Source organism: Arachis duranensis, chromosome 7 (genome assembly GCF_000817695.3).
Source record: "Arachis duranensis cultivar V14167 chromosome 7, aradu.V14167.gnm2.J7QH, whole genome shotgun sequence".
NCBI lineage: Eukaryota > Viridiplantae > Streptophyta > Magnoliopsida > Fabales > Fabaceae > Arachis > Arachis duranensis.
Genome location: NC_029778.3, coordinates 63,335,331 through 63,355,755, shown reverse-complemented (window position 1 = coordinate 63,355,755; position 20,425 = coordinate 63,335,331). Strand labels below are relative to the sequence as shown.

The 20,425-nt window shown below is 29.8% G+C and overlaps 2 protein-coding genes and 1 long non-coding RNA gene across 3 annotated transcripts; all 3 read left to right on the top strand.

The window, feature by feature from the left end:
• Positions 1-6: 6 nt before the first annotated feature.
• LOC110274173 (uncharacterized) lies at positions 7-1,343 on the top strand. Its single transcript, XR_008001166.1, has 3 exons — positions 7-533; positions 812-960; positions 1,242-1,343. It is a non-coding gene; the product is annotated as an uncharacterized LOC110274173 (long non-coding RNA).
• Positions 1,344-2,502: 1,159 nt separating this feature from the next.
• LOC127740564 (uncharacterized) lies at positions 2,503-13,194 on the top strand. Its single transcript, XM_052251612.1, has 10 exons — positions 2,503-2,702; positions 4,069-4,196; positions 4,282-4,387; positions 4,474-4,606; positions 4,714-4,871; positions 8,870-9,042; positions 9,154-9,235; positions 9,284-9,336; positions 11,744-12,253; positions 12,968-13,194. Exons 1-10 carry the CDS (start codon positions 2,503-2,505, stop codon positions 13,192-13,194), a joined length of 1,770 nt encoding a protein of 589 aa, XP_052107572.1.
• Positions 13,195-16,484: 3,290 nt separating this feature from the next.
• LOC107459363 (ribosome biogenesis regulatory protein homolog) lies at positions 16,485-20,226 on the top strand. The gene is made up of 7 exons (XM_016077590.3): positions 16,485-16,911; positions 17,234-17,285; positions 17,504-17,632; positions 18,653-18,770; positions 19,372-19,555; positions 19,647-19,760; positions 19,863-20,226. Exons 1-7 carry the CDS (start codon positions 16,657-16,659, stop codon positions 20,004-20,006), a joined length of 996 nt encoding a protein of 331 aa, XP_015933076.1. The 5' UTR covers positions 16,485-16,656; the 3' UTR covers positions 20,007-20,226.
• The last annotated feature ends 199 nt before the right edge of the window (positions 20,227-20,425 follow it).

Here is a 20,425-nt window from a genome sequence, read left to right as displayed (position 1 = left end):
AATTGAATTGTAGGCAAATTCTGGGTTAGTCATTGAGCAATATAATTGTCAGGGACCTCAAAAACCTGGAGAGTAAATTAGAGGAAGGAATTAACAAGATTTGTTCCAAAAAGGTATTTGAATTTTAGTTAGGATACATGACTTTTGAGAGAATTTATTGCTAAACATCTAAAGAACTTAACATTAAAAAAGGGGGGAAATTTCGTCTGTCTTACTATCTATATTTAATTTAGGACAATACTTAGAGCAATACTTATTAAGGTTACGTATAATTGATAAGATCTCTGAGGTATAAAGTGGCATATGAAATGAAATGACACATTATAGCTTTATGGATGCATGCTTATTTTTTCTTCAATTTTTACATGCCATTTTGTCTTGAATTGTTCATCGTTCTTCTGTGTTTTGATTCTTTATAATAGTGTAATTCTTCGTGATAACTTACTACCCTCCAAAATTTTCCTGGAATCTATGAAGACAAAGCATCCACAGCTTCATTATGAATCAAATATATATGCTTCTTCAAGAAGGGAGTAAGTATATATACGCCTATTTCTTTTCAGCATTGTCTGTGCTAAAAGTCTTAGGTACTACCTAATAGAAAATTTTCTCTTGAAAAATGGTTTCTGCTTTCTCAAGTTTGAAAATTTTAAATGATTGTTGTCCAGAATCTTCTAGTCTTAACGCAATCAAAACTATAAATTTTGAAATCATGCATTTATAGTAAAATCAAATAATTAAGACTCCAAGTTTCTCATAAAACAATCATGATGTTTTCTTTTGAGTAATCCAATTTGGTTCCTTATTGAAGCTGGGATTCTCCACCTAAAGTGGTTTGGAGTTGAAGGAGACTACAACATTATGGCTATTGACCTTCTTTGACCAAGCTTGGAAGATTTATTCAATTATTGCAACAGGAAATTTACACTGAAGACAGTGTTAATGCTTGCTGATCAATTAGTAAGTCTACATGTCAACTATTATAATCAAAAAAGAATCACATGATGTTGTGTAGTGTAGTGCAGTGCATTTAATTTTGACTGTTGGATTCCTTATGATTATGAATTTCTTTTCTTTTCTTTTTTGAACTTCTTGCTACTTCTTTGGTGATCATCTTATATGAATTTATTTGTAGAGTTCTGCATCATGGGTTAGTTTGGCTTATAGTTCTATGACCTTATGTATGGACAAAATATTTTCCATTCTTTTATTGATCTGTGTTGCTTTTTTGTAATTTGCAGAACTGATGAGGTAATCAACACTCAATTGACGGTTTCTCAGTAAATTTATCAAAAATGGGTCAAGCATTTTTCTCCATATTTTAGCTTGAAACAGAGGTTGTTGTTGGCTTATTTGCATTACATTTGCAGTGTGTAAATTAAAGTATTAGTTTTGTTATAGAATTATTTTTTTTAGTTATAATTATAGCATGTAAATAATTCATGTAAATCAATAAAAAACAATTCTTTATAAACTTTCTTATTTTCTCCCTTTTTTTTAATTTGACAAAGAAATAGGCCATGCTTTGAATGCGTGATAAAAGGTTCTAGCTGGTAAGTCACGCTTAAAAAGCGTGGTTGTATGTCTCCAATTGGCACGCTTTTGAAGCGTAGCCAAAACTAACTCAATCGGCATGTTTTTAAAAGCGTGGCTATATGTCCACTTTTCGGCATGCTTTAAAAGTGCGCGTAAAGATATTGCTACACTTTTTTGCACGCTTTAAAAGTGTGGTAAAAGCCTGTTTTTGTACTGCGAGATTCCTATCAATTTGTTACTAGTTTAAAAGGAATTTGCGATAGTATTGCAACTAATTGACTACATATTATTTCCTAGCAAATTAGCGATTACTTTATAACTCTATTTTCTCATTTAGAATAGCTTTGGTTTAGCGACAAAATTCCTACAAATCTAATTAAGGATTTTCAAAGATTAGCTATAGATTTGTTAGAAAATGTGACAGATTTGCGATCATATTAGTGGACAATTTGCGACAAATTAGGTTTGGAAAAATTCCTCACTAATTAGCGTCAACTAAGCATTCCATTTTGTCTACAAAGTTAGCTTGGATTTAGCGATGATTTTGCTGTAGTAGAGTTTGTCGCTAATTAGCGATTACCTTTTAGTTTATTTCTTCTATGGAATTAGCTTTTACTTTAGTGATGGATTTGCGACTATCTATTCGGTCGCTAAATTTTTTCCAATGAATTAGCGACTATTGTGTTTGCCTCACTAATCTGCGACTTGTAATTAGCGAGGAAAGCATTGGTTGCTAGGCGGTAGCTAATCCATCACAAATTATATTTTGAGTCAGATTAGCGATGATTTTACGACTATTTTTGTGGTAGCTAATCGGCCATATTCTTGTAGTGTTGGTAATGACTGAGCAATAAACCTCATTTATCTATGACTCTATAAAATTAATGCATTCAGGGGGATACAATTCAATGCACTGTTAAAGATATATTTGTTCCTATCTTCGAGGGCCTACTCGCTAAAGGAAACATGTACATGGTTACTAATTTTGGAGTTGCTTTGAATACCATTAAGTTCAAGCTTACTACACACGAATTTAGAATCCACTTCAAGAGGGACACGATTGTGCATCCGGTACAAGATTCTTCAGTTCCATTGAACGGATTCAATTTTGTTCCGTTCAAAAAAATTCATGCAGTGTCTAAAGAAAATGGTTATTTAGTTGGCAAGTATTTTGTTAGATTAATCTATAATACATATGTTGTTTAATTCTTTGAGGTCTAATTTTTTAATCCTATATATTGTTTTGCACCATTTGATGTCTTTTTTATTATGAGCATATAGTGGACATATATGGATTCAAGTAATGGTTGTTGTTATTCCTCTCAAGTCTCAAGTATTATAGATTCATTTAATTTTCGTAAAATTTATTTAAGTAAAATTTGCTTCTCTTTTTATCTTCTAACCAAATATACACCTCAAGAGCTTATAGGGTCTAACCCGTAAGAAATTAGTTATTACCCACGGAAAAGAGTTTGGCTTTATTTTGGACTTTTGCCGTGAATGTTAACTTTGTATCTTTTGAATTGATTGAAAATTTTTACATAATATAATATAATATATTGTGACGGAGCATGTCTTATTTTTAAAAGTTGTTTCATTAAGAAATTGTATTAAGGAATAATTTTTTATTATTCCCTTCCTCTAATAATTATTCCCTTCCTATGATTTTATATTAAGAAATAATATAATTTCTAACTCAATTAAATATTATTTTATTTAAATTTTGTTTAATAAAAAATTTTTATATAATTTTATGTATTATCCTTATAATGTTCTATAACAATTAAATAATACTTTAAAAATTAATATGTCTTATTTTTATTTAAATTATGTATTAAAAAATTTCATTATGGAAATATAATTTTTTTAAGCAAAGTAATTTATCAATCTGATTGTATTACATAATATGTTTATATTTAATGTATGTCATTTGAATTGGCTGATGCATCATTTTTTGTTATAGGTATAGTACTAAAAAAATTGTATTCTTTAGTAAATTTTTTCTTCAATTTGTTATTGCCTTTGTTTACTATTATTATGCATTTTATTTTAACACATCTAAAGACAGATTTCATATATATAGCAGCTAAAGAATTAGTACCCTTAAAGGTGTCGTTAGTAACAAGTACTAACCTATTTATTTTTTGTTTCTTCACGAACTTCGATTTCTAGGCCCTAAATATTTATTAACAGTCTTTTATATTCTTATTTTTAAGAAAATTAAAAAAATCTGATTTCAACATGGATGAAACTTTGGAAAAAATATGTCATTTTCGGAGAAAAATTTGAGCAAATAGAGTTTTTTTAATGAAAAGATTGGTGCCTTTATTTTGTAGATGTGACAGGTTAGCTTGCCTCTAGGGGTAATTTGGTCGAGTTCACACGGGACGGGAAGCCGTCAAGTTATATCACCATAGAACTTGATGATCTTGAGTAATGCTTAATATCCTTTTGATAGTAGCTTTTGTTTTAAAATCTTATTTTGGAATTCTATGCCTTTTTTTACTGTACAAGTATTGCTATTTCTTATAGGGGTGGACAGAAATTAAGGATAACGTTGTGGCAGTCTTTTGCTTTTGATTTGCTCAAATATCTGGAGAAACACCCGTGTCTTACCTATGTGGTTATTCTCCAAATGGGCAAGATGAAATTTTATAGTGGTTTGTTTTACTGGTATTTGAATGCATGTTTTGTGTCATCATATGCTTCTGATATATTTTTTTAATTTGTTATGCCTTTTTGTAGGGGTCATGGGTGTGTCCAACACAAAATACAATTCAAAACTATTTATTAATGTTGAGGTAACTTTTAGCTGCCAGGGATTTCTTTGCAAGGTACAGTGTATAGATCAGTAGTGTGGCCAGCAGAATATTTATACAAGGCTTTTGATTATTTAACTATTAGCAAATTTCATAAATTCTGATTTAAAAATGCAAGAGTGAACAAATTGGATCCTGTTGATAGACAAGGCATAATGTCGCTGGTCTGTGATCAACTTGTTTCAGTTGAGGAAGATTTTTTGCGTTTGTCAATCTACAAAACAATTACCGAGATAAAGGAGCATAATCAGGTAAAATTCTTTTTTTATTAGTCTTCTTTTTTTCAATTATTAATTCTAATGTTTGTTAGATCATAATCTCAATTTTTGTGTTGTACCCTTGCATCCATCGATTTTAGGATGCTGTATTTGTTACTGCCGGGACGATTAAAGAAGTTGAGATCGAGTTTGGTTGGTGGTACAAAGGATGTAAGAAGTGTCGTCGTGGCTTAAGGGAACTTGAGAAAAGATATTTCTGTCCCAATTGTATTAAAGACTACGGGTTTTATGTGTCAAGGTATGACTCACGATACTTCTTTAATATTCACACACTACATACTCTTTGTCTAAGAAAATAATGGTATAAACTAATCATTTGTATTATTTCTTGATAAATTTTGTTGTTGAGTTCTATCATTCGTGATTCAGTTAGCCTAATAGGTTAAAGATAATTGATTTTAAATAAGGCTAACCATCTCTTTCAAAGCATAACATATAGCAAGAGTTAAACATAATTAACCAAATGAAACGGTATCATTGTCATTTAGAGGTGGATAGGTATATCAAAGTGTACATAGTATTTTTTGTGGGTCGTGCTGTTTGGGGTTGTGATGTGCTGTTAAACTGTTTTCATTTATGTTTTCATTTAATAATCATATGTAATAAATTAATTAGTTACCGGAGTTATAATTTAATTGTGTCGTTTTATTGTCATATTTTTATTAGAATAGATTTATTTTCTAATGGCAAAATATTGTGAATATTGGGATTCACATCTCTGTATGTTACAAAGGAGAGATGTATTTTACTTTTATGTTTTGTTCATTTTTATGTTCAATGCAATGAATTGTTTAAATTTTTTTAAAATTAACAATTATTTGCTTTGACACTATTAAGTTATTATTATTTTAATTGGTATTTTTTCATTGTACGTTGTATATATTTCGATTACTTATGTATACTTTTTCAACAGTTTCAATTTATATATGAATTTATGTAATAGAATTATTTTTATTTTGGTAAGCTATAATTGAATAATTGTTACTTATAGTTTACCATTTGAAATATTATTAGAATCATGTTATATAGTTTCAATGCGAATTAAATTACATTTTCACATTAAATAAATATTTATTTATTTATTATCAATATCTATTCTATTATATAAAAATCGAATTTTTGCACTTAATGATGACGCTGACGTGGCATGCTCCGGAGAGTGTTTCCCGATTTAATTATTTTAACCTATTCAATACAATTTATTACAATGACTTAATTATATCAACTAATTGATTCAATTAGATATTTAAATATCAATGTAATTTATTAGGCTAACTGAATCACGAATGATAGAACTCAACAACAAAATTTATCAAGAAATAATACAAATGATTAGTTTATACCATTATTTTCTTAGACAAAGAGTATGTAGTGTGTGAATGTTAAAGAAGTATCGTGAGTCATACCTTGACACATAAAACACGTAGTCTTTAATGCAATTGGGACAGAAATATCTTTTCTCAAGTTCCCTTAAGCCACGACGACACTTCTTACATCCTTTGTACCACCAACCAAACTCGATCTCAACTTCTTTAATCGTCCCGGCAGTAACAAATACAGCATCCTAAAATCGATGGATGCAAGGGTACAACACAACAATTGAGATTATGATCTAAATTATAATAAATTACATTGATATTTAAATATCTAATTGAATCAATTAGTTGATATAATTAAGTCATTGTAATAAATTGTATTGAATATGTTAAAATAATCAAATCGGGAAACACTCTTCGGAGCATGCCACGTCAGCGTCATCATTAAGTGCAAAAATCTGATTTTTATATAATAGAATAGATATTGATAATAAATAAATAAATATTTATTTAATGTGAAACATTCTCATGTAATTTAATTCGCATTGAAACTATATAACATGATTCTAATAATATTTCAAATGGTAAACTATAAGTAACAATTATTCAATTATAGCTTACTAAAATAAAAATAATTCTATTACATAAATTCATATATAAATTGAAACTCTTGAAAAAGTATACATAAGTAATCGGAATATATACAACGTACAATGAAAAACTACCAATTAAAATAATAATAACTTAATAGTGTCTGAGCAAATAATTGTTAATTTTAAAAAAATTTAAACAATTCATTGCATTGAACATAAAAATGAACAAAACATAAAAATAAAATACATCTCTCCTTTGTAACATACAGAGATGTGAATCCCAAAATTCATATATATTATATATGAATTAACAATAATTTATAAATCACTTTATATTATAATATTCAGTAAAATAATTTGTAAATCACTTGATATTATATATGTATTAACGAAATATTATATATGTGTTAATATGTTAATTAAATATTATATACGCACGAAAAAATGAATGCAAAAGTGATTTATATAGTATTGATAATATTATATATGCACGGTATATTTTTTATTTTGGTATTATATAATATTGATAATATGCTAATCCAAATTAAACCTACCTGTATCTCATATTCCCATTCCAACCTGCCGATCCAAAGCCCCCTTTTTAAACATATCTCCAGTAAGCAGAGATGCTGGCAATGGAGAACGGTATTTTTTGAACTGGCAACTTCAGAACGGTGACATAAGAGCTTTGAAGATGAGAAGACTGCTTGCTCCTACGGCGATGGGATGACGACGGAGTTGTGCCGACGAGGAGGTCGAGGACGATCGGAGATGTTAATGTGACTAAAGGAGATAAATAGCAGATCGAAAAGAGGAGACTTTCGCTGATATTGTCGTACATTGTGGATAAGTGAATTAACAACGATAATGTATTTCACTCCACTCACACAATTGAAGATTGCAAGGTTAAGACAAAGGATAATTTTGACAAGAAAATTAAAAAAATTTGATGATAATGAGTTTGCTCTTTTTTTGTACTTTTGGTAAGTGTTTTTTGTGAGACTTTTTATTTTTCTTTTTTTATTAGAAATACAATTTAAGCTATTATCATTGTTGAGAATATTAGTGAGGTAGTTTGTACTATACATAATTTTTAATTTTAATTTTAATTTAGTGATTGAACAACTATTCATCTTTATAAAAGTCTTTCTTTCAAATTTATATTTAATAAACTATAAATTACGTTAAAACTATGCAATTTTCAAATTTTTAGATGTTATTTAAGTTAATTAATTATTTAATATTATTTAAGATATACTCAATATATCATAATTTAAAATTATATACTATTTGATCTAAATTAATACATAAAATTCTATACTAACCGGAGAAATATAAAATTTTATGCTTTGGTTTAGATCTATTTAACTGGATTAGAATTTTAGTTATTATTTAAATTGAATTATATACATTTTTAAGTTATGACGGTATATTTTTTAAATAATATGATATAGATAATCATTGATTTAGTTTATTAATTTTAAAAATAATTAAATTAAACTAAATCAATACAATTTTTTTTGTTAACTACAAAAATATACTACTAAAATTATATAAAACCAAATACGAGATTAGTTAATTGAATAATTAATTATGTTCTATTTCTTTTTCTTGACTTAACAGTGTGAAAGAACAATAATAATACAAATTTCGATTTACATGAAAATGTGTAACATATTGCTACAAGTTAAAGAACAGTGTGTCAAAAAACTGATACCTCATTTAATATTCTCAGTTTACAATCAAGTGGAGATAAAAGTGACATTTTTCTCATTGTAATTGACTCATATTTATCTAATATTTGAAATATCAGTTTAACGACGAAAAAGTTTTATATATTTCTCGTTACTCATTCATAGGAAAGCAACTTTCTATGTATGGTGTAAACTATACATCGCATGAAATTGGACATGAAAATATTACTCCTACTTATGTAAGACCTTCTCCATCAAAGATAAGATCTAAATAATTCTTAACTCTACCAACGGGTCCCTCATTGACAAGAACTCCGTTGTCCGTCTTAACAAATAATACGTATAATTAATGATTACCAAATGATTCATGCACCAATATTTAAAAAAGGTATGCTTCATCGTGAATCATTTATATAACATAGATTATTATAATTCTAGCATATTTCAATATACAAGGACCCACCAATAATCTAACGCAAGTTGTTCTGCAAAATCAGCTTCCGTTACACTGCGGTTCTTAAAGATCGTGCCTAACAGGAATGTAATTTAGAAAAGATGGTAATCATTATTATATTTTTTTTCTTTTCTACAGTGTTTAATGTTTAATTGAATAAAATTGAATATTTTGTCAAGAAATTCTACTATAAATAGGAAGCAAAAAAGACAATCTTCCTTTGTTGTTACTTCGGTGACTATTAATTTAGCACAACTTTATGAAGATATACACTTATCGATTGTTAAGGTGCACCCACCAAGCGGTGACACACAAAGTGGCCAAAATATTGATCCTTTTGTTGATTATGAAGGTAATTTTTTATTATATCAAGATTTTAAGTTGGTAGCTTGCAAGAGATATGAATGATTAGTAATACATCAACATATATTGTTTCACTTTTTATAATTTCTATTTATTGTAGTTGTTAATGCTTATGATAATTCAATGTTGAATGTGGGTTTAGAATATTGTTTTATACCATCTTCAGAAACTTTAGACGTTATGTACAAATTTTATCTTTATGTTTATTTGCATCTTTGTGTACATCATAGACTAAATTGTGTCGGTATGACAACTGAGTATCTAAAGAGAGTTCATTCAGCAGGTGTGTAAGATATATGAGATCCTATTTATCAATGTCAGCACTGTAAAATATGGATGTGATCTGATGAAAGGCTTACTAAATCCAAACAGTCATTGTAACCAAAGTTTTCATTATGTTATATGGAAGGAAAGATTGAACTTTCTCTACTTTCTGTGCCTCCTGATGAGCACATTCAGCTTTATACTGAAGGAGATCAAAGAAGTATTAATTTTCTGAAAAAGATAAAGGCATTTAATTCAATGTTTTGTTTTACATTAATGGCAAAAAAATTGACCGTAGGGTGAACAATGGGACTGCTCCTCCAATTTTTAAGCTTAGGTGTCAAAACTACCATAGCATTGGTAGTCTACTTCCTCTGGATATTCTACGACCAACATTTGTCCAGCTATATATCTATAACACAGAAAATGAGATTGATAATCGGATAAGCACACTTCAATAATTTGTATGCAACCAGTCAAACATTTTAGTTATTTTTTATCTATGAGAGAGAATAACATATATTTTATTGTGTTTTTTTTTCTTTGCAGTTCCAATGAAGCTGTAAATGAGCGAGAGAGAAAAATTATGACAATATTAAAAAATATGCTAGACAAATATAATAGTTTGGTAAAGAGTTTTTGCTATGCAAGAGATAGGTACTAACAGAAAAATTATACAGACATAAAACTTAAGTTGATTAGTAAAAAGACTATAGATGACAACACATACAACTTGCCATCTGCATCTGAAGTGGCTGCATTGATTGTTGGCGATGTCAAACAACTAAGCAAAGATAGAGATATTATTATAGAGGGTCAAACTAGAAAGCTCCAACGGAATGATGCTTTTCACCCATCTTATTTAGCCTTGCAATATCCATTATTGTTTCTGTATGGGGAGGATAGGTTTCGGTTGGGTATTGCAACATCATATTCTATCTCTGCTAAGTCTACAAAGAAAAACAAAACAATCACTTTGCGACAATTCTTTGTTTCGCTTATAGAAAAGGACGGGTGAATTCCAATAGTTTCTTATGGATGCCTACACAATGATGAAATCAAAGAGGTTAAAATTCTTTAGGTGTAAACAACGACAGTTGAGGGTTGATAAATACAAATGTCTGCATAAAAGTCTTATAAACGGGGATGCAAAGCTGCAAGGCTTGGCAAAAGAATCATTCTTCCCAATATTTTTACCGATGGACTTAGGTACATGATGAATAATTGTAAAGATGCATTTGCAATTTGCATATATGCAGGATATCCTAGGGGTGAACGTAGATCAGATCGGATCAGATATGACCAAAATTTCAATCTGATCTGCACTAAAATCATCGGATCGGATCGGATCCAATATCTGCAATTTTTAAGCTTGGATCCGATCCGATCCGGATATTTGTGGATTGGATCAAATTGGATATCAGATATATCCGCAAAATACAAAAATATTTGTAAAAACTTATTTTTATTAAAAAATATTAATAAAATTCTTTTTTATATTTTTTAAATATATTTATTCTTAAAATAATATTAAACATACTTTTCTCAAATAATAATATTAAAATAATAAAACATATATGATAATTATTAGTTAAAATAAAATATAAGAAGAATATTTACTTATTTATTTATTTTTACGGATCCTCAGATATGCGGATACCTACATAAAATCCGCAATCCGATCCTATAAGTGTGTAGATTGGATCCATATATGTAATTTTCGGATCGGATTCGGATAAATACTGCGGATATGCAGATCAGATTTGATCCATGAACACTTCTAGGATATCCTATCTATTTTATCACTATAACTTGTAACCCTGAATGGGATGAGATAAATAGAGAAGTGACTCCCATTGGATTGAAGGCAGAAGACTGCCCTGATATATTGTGTCGAGTTTTCAAAATCAAGCTTGATGGTTTGATTGATGACCTAAATGAAGGAAAAATCTTTGAAAAAATTTTGGGATGTAAATCTGTGTTTATGCAACACATTATTAAAATCTTATCTTGTAATATTTTACTTATTTGTCTTTTTCAATTTTCAGATGTTTACACTATAGAGTTTTAAAAGATAGGGCTTCCGCATGCACATATCATTTTATTTATGAGTAACGAGTTCAAGCTACAAATACCAAATGACATAGATAAACATATAACGACTGAGATTCCTGATGAAAATAAAAGGCCAAATCTACGTGGAGCTGTTCAAAATTATATAGTACATGGTCCATGTGGTCCGTACAACAAGAATTCAACTTGCATGAAGAAAGGATCCTGTTCAAAGTTTTATCCCAAAGAGTTTAGGTAGTGAACAATCATTGATGAAGTCGGGTTTTTCAAATATAGGTGTACTGATAATGGTTGAACATTAAAGAAAAGAGAATGTGTACTAGACAATAAGTTTATTATTCCATATAATCCAGAACTTTTGCTCAAGTTCGGGTGCCACATAAATGTGGGATACACATGCCAAACAATTTCTATTAAGTATCTTAAGTATGTACACAAGAGTAATGATTGCATAACAGCTACCCTATACAACGCTGGTGATTCGTCAGAAGCCACACAAGTTGTTGACGAAATTAGAAATTACTACGATTGTAGGTACACTTCGACATGTGAGGTAGTCTGTCATTTATTTGGATACGAAATCCAAGGGAAAGAACCATTTGTGATTAGACTTCCATTCCATTTGGAGGATGAGCAACTTATGGTTTATAGTGAAACTTCTAATGTAAATGATATCGTCGAAAGAGCAGTATTTCATAAGTCTATATTTTTGGGATGGATGGCGGCAAACATGTCATATCCCTATGCTCGAAATCTGACTTATGCTGAATTTTCAACCAAGTTTATTTGGAAGGACGATGCTTCAAGGTGGTTTCCTCAAAAGCAAGGCTTTGTAACTGGAAGGTTGACTCATGTACCTGCAGGTAATGACGAGTGTATATTCAATTTTGATCTTATTTATTTGATGATTTAAATTTAAAATCTTAACAGCATGTACCTCACGTCCATTTTATTCGATTTATCTACACTAGAAAATAAATGTTCAAATAACTTTTAACTGTTATAATCTAATGCTCTATAGATTATACAATTTTAGCATTGTTCTCTATTTTTTAGAAAATATAATTTTATACGTATGTGTAGCTACATAATAATTGAAATTGTGTAGTCTAATTCATTTAGCAACTTAGAAGTGGAATTTTAACAAAATTTTTTGCATCAAATATCCAAGAATATTACCAATGACTTCTCTTGAATACTCAAAGAGGATGTATGAATTTTTGAGATATAAGAACAGTAGGAGGAATAATTCATGCTACTTATAGAAATGTATGTTTCGCTCTTGGACTCTTGCAAGATGATAGAGAATTCATGGATGCAATTAAGGAAGCAAGCTCGTGGGCCTCAGGATCATATGTCAGGAGGTTGTTTGTCATTCTATTAACATCTAAAAATATCTCAAGACAAAAACATGCCTGAGATAGATATTGGCATGAACTCTCAGATGATATTTTTTGTATCGACAAAGAACCGTGATGAACATAAAGATGAGTTTTTATTAATTGCAATTATAAAAGTCTTTCATTATTGATCATTTTTACTTTGATTGAATTTTTACAGCATCGTGTAATATGTAGAGTTAACCATGTCAGATGATGAGATTAAGCAGTTGTGCTTGATGGATATAGACAAGATCTTACATTCCTATGGTAAAACCTTGAAAGACTATCCTCCTATGCCTTTAGCAACTGAAGTTGATAGTTTTTTGTTAACCGAAAGGGTTATCAGGGAAGAGATAAACTTTAACAGGGACGAGTTAAAGAAAAATGTCTCAGACATGTTAACCATCACAATACCTGAGTAGAAACATGTATTCGATAACATTGTTATAGCTGTGTATTGTGATGAAGGGGTTTTTTTCTTTGTGTATGGTCATGGGGGTACTAGAAAAATATTTTTTTAGAACTTTACGTCCGCTGAGATTCACTCAAAGAGATGATATTGTGTTAAACATTGCTTCAAGTGGTATTGCTTCTTTACTTCTTTCCAATGGAAGAACGGCACACTCAAGGTTCAAAATACTGCTGAATATAATTGAAGATTCTATATGTAACATCAAACCTGGTTCTCCTCAAGCAATTTTTCTATTGAAAGACAAATTTATAATTTGGGATGAGGCTCCAATAGTTAGTAGGTATTGCTATGAAGCGCTTGATAAATGCTTGGGTGATATCATGAAGTTTTCTCCAACATATAACAAAGATTTGTCCTTTGGAGGAAACGTGGTTGTACTAGGTAGAGACTTTAGACAAATCCTTCCTATCATTCCATGAGGTTCGAGATAAGATATGGTTCATTCAACTGTGAATTCATTTTTATCAGGTGCTCAAACTAACAAAAAATATATGACTCTCTATAGGGACAACTTCTTCAGATCAAGATGAGACAGAGCAATTTAGTAAGTGGTTATTGAAAGTTGGTGATGGTCTAATAAGTGATATAGATGGTGAATCTGAGATATGTCTTCCAGAAGATATTGTTATTTCTTCTTCGGACCAGGCATTTGATGAATTGGTTCATTTTTCTTATTTAAATATTCGACAAATATGCCTTTAAAGGATTTTTTCAAAGTAAGAATTATATTGGCTCTCAAGCTGGACACCGCTGAAGAGGTCAACAACCATCTTATGACTATCATTCTTGGAGGGAAAAATTATATTTTAGTTCGAATTCAATTTGTATGGATGAAGGGAATATGGAAAGTCAACTAGATCTCTATGGTTCTGAATTACTGAATAATATAAATTACTCTGATTTGCCTCCACATAAATTAATACTTAGGTTGGTGTTTCTGTGATGTTACTGAGGAATATTAACCAATCCAGTGATCTTTATAATGGTACAAAGCTACAAGTTAGAAAACTTGGAAATCATGTCATAGAATGTGAAGTCTTAATGGGTAACAATGTTGGTCATATTGTTTTGATTCTAAAAATGAATATGGTACCAACAAATAAAATCATCCCAGTTAGATTTTAACAAAGACAGTTTTCCATAATATTATCGTTTGCCATGACAATTAATAAGTCTCAGGGACAAATTTTATCTCATATTAGATTTACACATGGCCAACTATATGCACACTTTCAAAAGTTAAGAGTAAGAGAGATTTGAAAGTTTTGCTTATAAATCACGTAGGAGTATTGCAAATTCAACAATCAATGTTGTTTATAGAGAAGTATTTGAAAAAAATAGGATTCTAATGTAAATATTTTAATTTTATTTTAAATTCTGTATTAAACTTAATGTATAATTATTTTACTTCAAAAAATGTAGAATGATGATTACTCACTGTTTTTATGTTAAACTTTGATTTTGATAATAATTATTTTGTGTGATTTTTCTTAAAATATTTAAACATATAAAAACTTTTTTACTTTTATAAATTTTTCCGTGCTGAGCACGTGTTCATACACTAGTATATATTAACAATTAATTCATAATTTTGTTTTTTAATCAATATTTAAAATAAAACTAAATTTATTATAAATATATACTAACAATTAATAATAATTCTGTGCTTTAAATTAATATTTAAAATTAAAACTAGATGCAACTAAAAATATAAACTAATAATTAATAATAATTATTATTTTTAATTAAATATTTAAAAAAAATTAAAGGTACTCAAAATATATACTAATAATTAATAACAACTAAGTAACGTCAATATCTACTCAGTATTAATTAATATGAATCTGACTTTTTTAAGTTATATTATTACTTTAGAGAAAAAAGTACAGCATTAATCACTATTAAATTAAAATAACAAAATTTACAAATAAAAAATTTTACTAATTTAAAAATGATTAAAATATTACTTTATCACTTTACTAACATTGTTACTTAAATTTTTTTTCAATTAATATCACTACTAATACAACAACAATAAATTATATTACTATTATTTAATTAGTGCCAATCAACTAGTACAATAATAGATACTTACTTTTAGCGGTAACTTGTACTCATCATGTAGTCCACTAAATAAACTTTTTGTTACTCAATGTAGTGCATCAGCGCTCAAAATGAACAGAAGATCGGGTGAAAGTTTGTACCCATCATGTAGTCCACTAAATAAACTTTTTGTTACTCAATGTAGTGCATCAGCGCTCAAAATGAACAGAAGATCGGGTGAAAGTTTGTACCCATCATGTAGTCCACTAAATAAACTTTTTGTTACTCAATGTAGTGCATCAGCGCTCAAAATGAACAGAAGATCGGGTGAAAGTTTTCTTTGAGAGCAAAATACTTTAAAATAAATTTTAAAAATATAATATCTTATAAATAATAAATACATACCAATATTTTTTTCTTCTATCATTTATCCGTAGCTTTTTTTTTTCTATTCCATTCCAAACTAGTTTTTTTAACAAATAATTTGTACCACACTTTTTATTTTTTCTTAAGATTATTCTACTTGTTTTTCAACTGATTCTTATTATATTGCATTAAACAACAATAACTTTTCAACTTTTTTTTAAAATGATTTGTCTACTACGTTCACATTTGAAAATTAGAGCAGAAAAAGCTTTGATAAAATGCCTAATAATTTTTATAGGAAAAATTTAGGAAATCAGTAATTTTTGTGTTTTTTGGTCAGCACTTAACTATAAAAAAAATAAGTAATTTTTCACAACTAGATATAATTTCACACTATTAAAAATACTACTGATAGCCAATTGATAATTACAAAATATCAAGGTTGCTAGCTTCTAGCATTGTTCATTTTTATATCCATGCAATCTTTTGCTTTTAAAATTTATCATTACTCATTATTTTAATTTTTTGTAAATTACAAAAATTATAATCATAAAAAAATAAAAAATCTAAAAAGATCACAAAACTTGTTAGCTCTCTAGCACTCTTTTTTAACAAAATTTGAAAACTAATTTAACGAAGTGAAAATTTAAGCCAAATTCTATAAAAAAAATTCAATAAAATTTATTATTTTTAATTAATATTTTTAATTATTAATCTAACTTTTAAAATTTAATTATCTAATAACATATTTTTTATCAACACTTTTAAATATTAACTATTAACGAAAAAAAAAAAAACAATAAATTCCATTTTTCAACTAACATCCGTCAAGAAAACCCTAATGACAAAGTTGCACGGTAGTAGTAGCCGCACCGCTTCCCTGTCCTTAATCTTCTTCCTTTTGGTTCTCATTTTTCGTCTTCTACATATTACACTCCCTCAGCACACGTGACAGTGACGGCGGCGCTGTTTCCTTCCTCTCCATAGATAGATCGATAGAGACATGGAGGTAGAGAATCAAGAACCGAAGCACTTGGAGGTAGACCTGGGCCACCTTATGGCCACGGACCTTCATCACGTGTTTCCTTCTGACCCTACTCCTTCAAGGGAAGACCTAATCAGCCAGTGTCTCCAGAAAGGCACTGAGTTGGTTCAAGCCATCGCCGATTCCCTCTTCACCCTGCCTTCCACCGAAGACGTCGACGGTCCCCTCGTCAAGTTGCCTCCCCCACTCACCAAATTGCCCAGACAGAAACCGGTATACTCCTCTTTACTTCTTCACTCTCTTTTCATTCTATTCTGTTGATTATAATTAATTATTGGTATTATGTCTATTCATTTCACGGTTCTAGGGTTTAGGGATTAGGGTTTAGGTTGATACTAGAAGTTGAAAATTTTTAAACTTTTAACTTATTTTAGTCGACTGGGAACCCTAATTTTTTAAATTTTCGACGGAAAAGTTTAGCACTCCTGATTTCTTAGTTTGCCTTTAAAGTACTTGTTATTAAAACCCTAATTTAATTATTAATCCTTGAAGTTATTTATTTGCTCATGGAGTTTTGTAATACTGTGTTTTGCAGCTGCCTAAGCCCAAACCTCCTACCAAGTGGGAGCAATTTGCCAAAAAGAAAGGTTTGTGCTTTATGGCTCTTTTAGTTAAGTTCATATTATGCTTAAAAATCAAGTTAGTGAGTTTGAAGTTTTATATTTCAAGTTTGTGTAAATTGGTGTTTAGGTGATTCGAGAGTTTGATTACATTGTGTGACCTTAATACTTATGTTTATGTAGTCCTGTTTGGGGTTTGCGTTTATCTTTAAATTTTTTTACTATGTTGTGTGCTATTCTCTCAGGAATACAGAAGCGAAAGAAAGACAAAATTGCATATGACGAACAAACTGGAACCTGGAAACGTACATATGGATATGATCGTGCGAATGATGAAGATGCTGTGCCTATTATTGAGGCAAAACCCAATGATGGTAAAATTATTGAGCCATCCTTTGCCCTTTGTCCCTTTGAAGGAATCTTTATTTAAATGAAATTTGCAGTTACTGTTTTGATTTTTTTTTATCTAAGTGGCCAAGTCTAGTGGAGTGAATTTTGGATGCTTACACAACTGTTACATCTTTTAAGTTTGAGATTAGGATAAATGTTTGAAGAAACTAAAAGAAAAGTCCGATTTAGATCACGGTTGGTTCTTCTGAGGAAGGAAGATTTAAAACTGAAATGAACAATTTAAGTTACCTTAGACAGCTTTGATTATATAAGGCTGTGTTTGTTTGTTGAGACATAGACACTAACTGTTAGACATGGTGGTACATGTTTCATCGTTTATTTGCTGAGACACAGATTTGGATAGACACGGTGGTACAAGATACACACAAAATACATGTATTTAGTGTTCCTCCTTGAAGCTGAGACACGGAGATACAATGCATAGAATACAAAATTTGACCCTTTTATCTGTAATTATTTTTGAAATTATCAATGCATAAGACACAGAGGGGGAAATTGACATTTGATTTATACATGTGTGTCTTGTACATTATTACCAAACATATTACAGAATTTGTGTATCTTTATGTCTATGTATCTTTGTGTATTTGTGTATGTGTCTATGTGTCTAAAAGACACTAACCAAATGCAGCCTAAGCTTTGCTTTTAGAGAAGAAGTTGTGAATTATCTGATTTAGTATCTATCAGTTAGGCCTTTAAAATTTGAAAGATCTCATTGTCATACTTAACTTTGCGTTTTTGGCATGATTTCTGGTGTGAGATAATGTGGATCATGCTAGTTAGACATTGTGAAGTTTATATACATCAATGGTTCCAGTGATGTCATAATCTTCTTTGGATATTTTTTGTATTCTATCTTCTCATGTGTGCGCAAAGGGTGCATGCATCTAATTTTCGCTAGTTGGTGTATACAATTCTGTGCGTTAATAAAAGCTATAATGATAATGATGATGTATATTAATTGACAAGGCAAAATTTTGCAGATCCAGAAGAGGACCCTTTTGCCAAAAGAAAGGAAAACAAGAAGAAAAGAGTTGAAAAACAGGAGAATAACAGACTGCAGAACTTGAAACAAGCTGCCAAATTTGGTGCTCTGCCAAGGTTTTTATCTCTTGCCTTTTCTCACCCTCTTACTCCTACTACTACAGTACTACTACTACTACTACTTGTTATTGTTGTTAGTTAGTTAGCTAGTAGTTAGGTACTTTGGTTTGAGGATTTATTTCATGTGTCATTTGGCTGCTTTGTCAAAAATACAATATTGATATTCATTGCTTGTCCTTTGCCTGTTGGCCCCCCTTCTGGACTTATAGTGGTTGTCACTTTCTGTTTTGCAGAGTAAAAGTTTTATTCTGCTTGAATTACAAAACCCAAATAAGTACAACTTCTTTGTTAATCCTTGTTCAACCAGTACTAATATACTTTGCTACTTGAACTAAAATAAATTTTGCTTGTTCATTGCACTGTATTGTTAATAGTTGGTCTAACTGCTGTAGTGTCTATCAGCAAAAAGTTAAATTCTAAGTCTGTAATTAATCATAACTAAATTTGATTGCATTGTCTCGGTCCTCTGTTGTGTGATGTATTTTTAACGGCAAATTTTCTTTACTTCCATATTTTTTTTCCTTATTTTTATCTTACCATTGTGCACAATTCCCGCATGTTTTCTCTTCTTATGAGGACTGAATAAATTCCTATGCAGCCATGTTCAATTGGCTGCTACAGCTTTGCCTATAACAGGAACACAGGCAGCACCTAAGAAAGTAACTAAGGATGAATTAGGTAACATAGCTGGAACTGTAGCAACTTCAACAGCCAGTGGTGGCAAATTCGACAAAAGGTTGGCTGGTGAAAAGCCTGCTCAGCATAAAGGAAAATATCGAAAGGTTGCAAACTAATGCTATTTACAATATTGATCTGTTTCTTTTATTCATGTAATTTGGCTAATTGGCATTGCTTTCTTTTTTCTTAACTTAGTTCCTGCCAGTTGTGGAAGGAAAAGGGATAGGATCGCAGGAGAAGGAGCAAACCGAAAAAATATTGAATAAGATTATGTCAAAGCATTCCCATGATATACTCAACGTTGACAAGGTACTTTCAACTTTCAAGTTATCTAGTGACCTCAATTTCAATATTGACCAAACTTTATGAACTGTTTCTTTCGACCTCGATTTTACTTCCTCTGTATTCTAGGCTGTCTCGATGCACACGGTGAAAAAAGAGAAAAAACGAAGGTTTGAGAAAGCAAAGGCTTCAGCTACGGACAGCAAATTGAAAACGCAGAAAAAGTCTTTTAAAAAGGGAAGTTTTAAGAAAGGGAAAGCAAAAGGAAAGTAGTCTAGAGCTTGTTGATGTTTTAAACCTTTATTTCGTCTATGAATTACCATGCTTATTCCCACCTCTCTGTGAGTCTTTGTATCGATGTAAGGCCAGAGTAAAGGGGAAGCGATTTTGAATGCCATGAGTTATCTGTTATACTTTATTAATTTTACAACTAAAATGTATTACATATCATTTTTTATTGCAATTGAAATCAAAATTTTTCTTCCAAAATTAATGAATTCTCTTCTTTCTCTCTTTTTTTTTTTATTTCTTTCATTCTTTTATCTAATTTACTTCTCCTAAATATTATTATCAATGATTAATTATAAATTTAACAATCAAAATGTGTAATATGACATTTTTTTAATTGTAACTAAAATTAAAATTGAAATATAATTATATTATATTATTAATTTAATAATTAAAATAGTAAC

Excerpts from the sequence above, each read along its gene's own strand:
- LOC107459363 (XM_016077590.3), top strand. The coding sequence starts at position 16,657 with ATGGAGGTAGAGAATCAAGAACCGAAGCACTTGGAGGTAGACCTGGGC. Across the intron at positions 18,771-19,371 it reads AAATTTGGTGCTCTGCCAAG|CCATGTTCAATTGGCTGCTA; the intron begins GTTTTTATCTCT and ends ATTCCTATGCAG. Across the intron at positions 19,556-19,646 it reads ATAAAGGAAAATATCGAAAG|TTCCTGCCAGTTGTGGAAGG; the intron begins GTTGCAAACTAA and ends TTCTTAACTTAG.
- LOC127740564 (XM_052251612.1), top strand. The coding sequence starts at position 2,503 with ATGTACATGGTTACTAATTTTGGAGTTGCTTTGAATACCATTAAGTTC. Across the intron at positions 9,043-9,153 it reads TCCTTTTGTTGATTATGAAG|TTGTTAATGCTTATGATAAT; the intron begins GTAATTTTTTAT and ends TATTTATTGTAG. Across the intron at positions 9,337-11,743 it reads AAAGAGAGTTCATTCAGCAG|AACTTTTGCTCAAGTTCGGG; the intron begins GTGTGTAAGATA and ends CATATAATCCAG.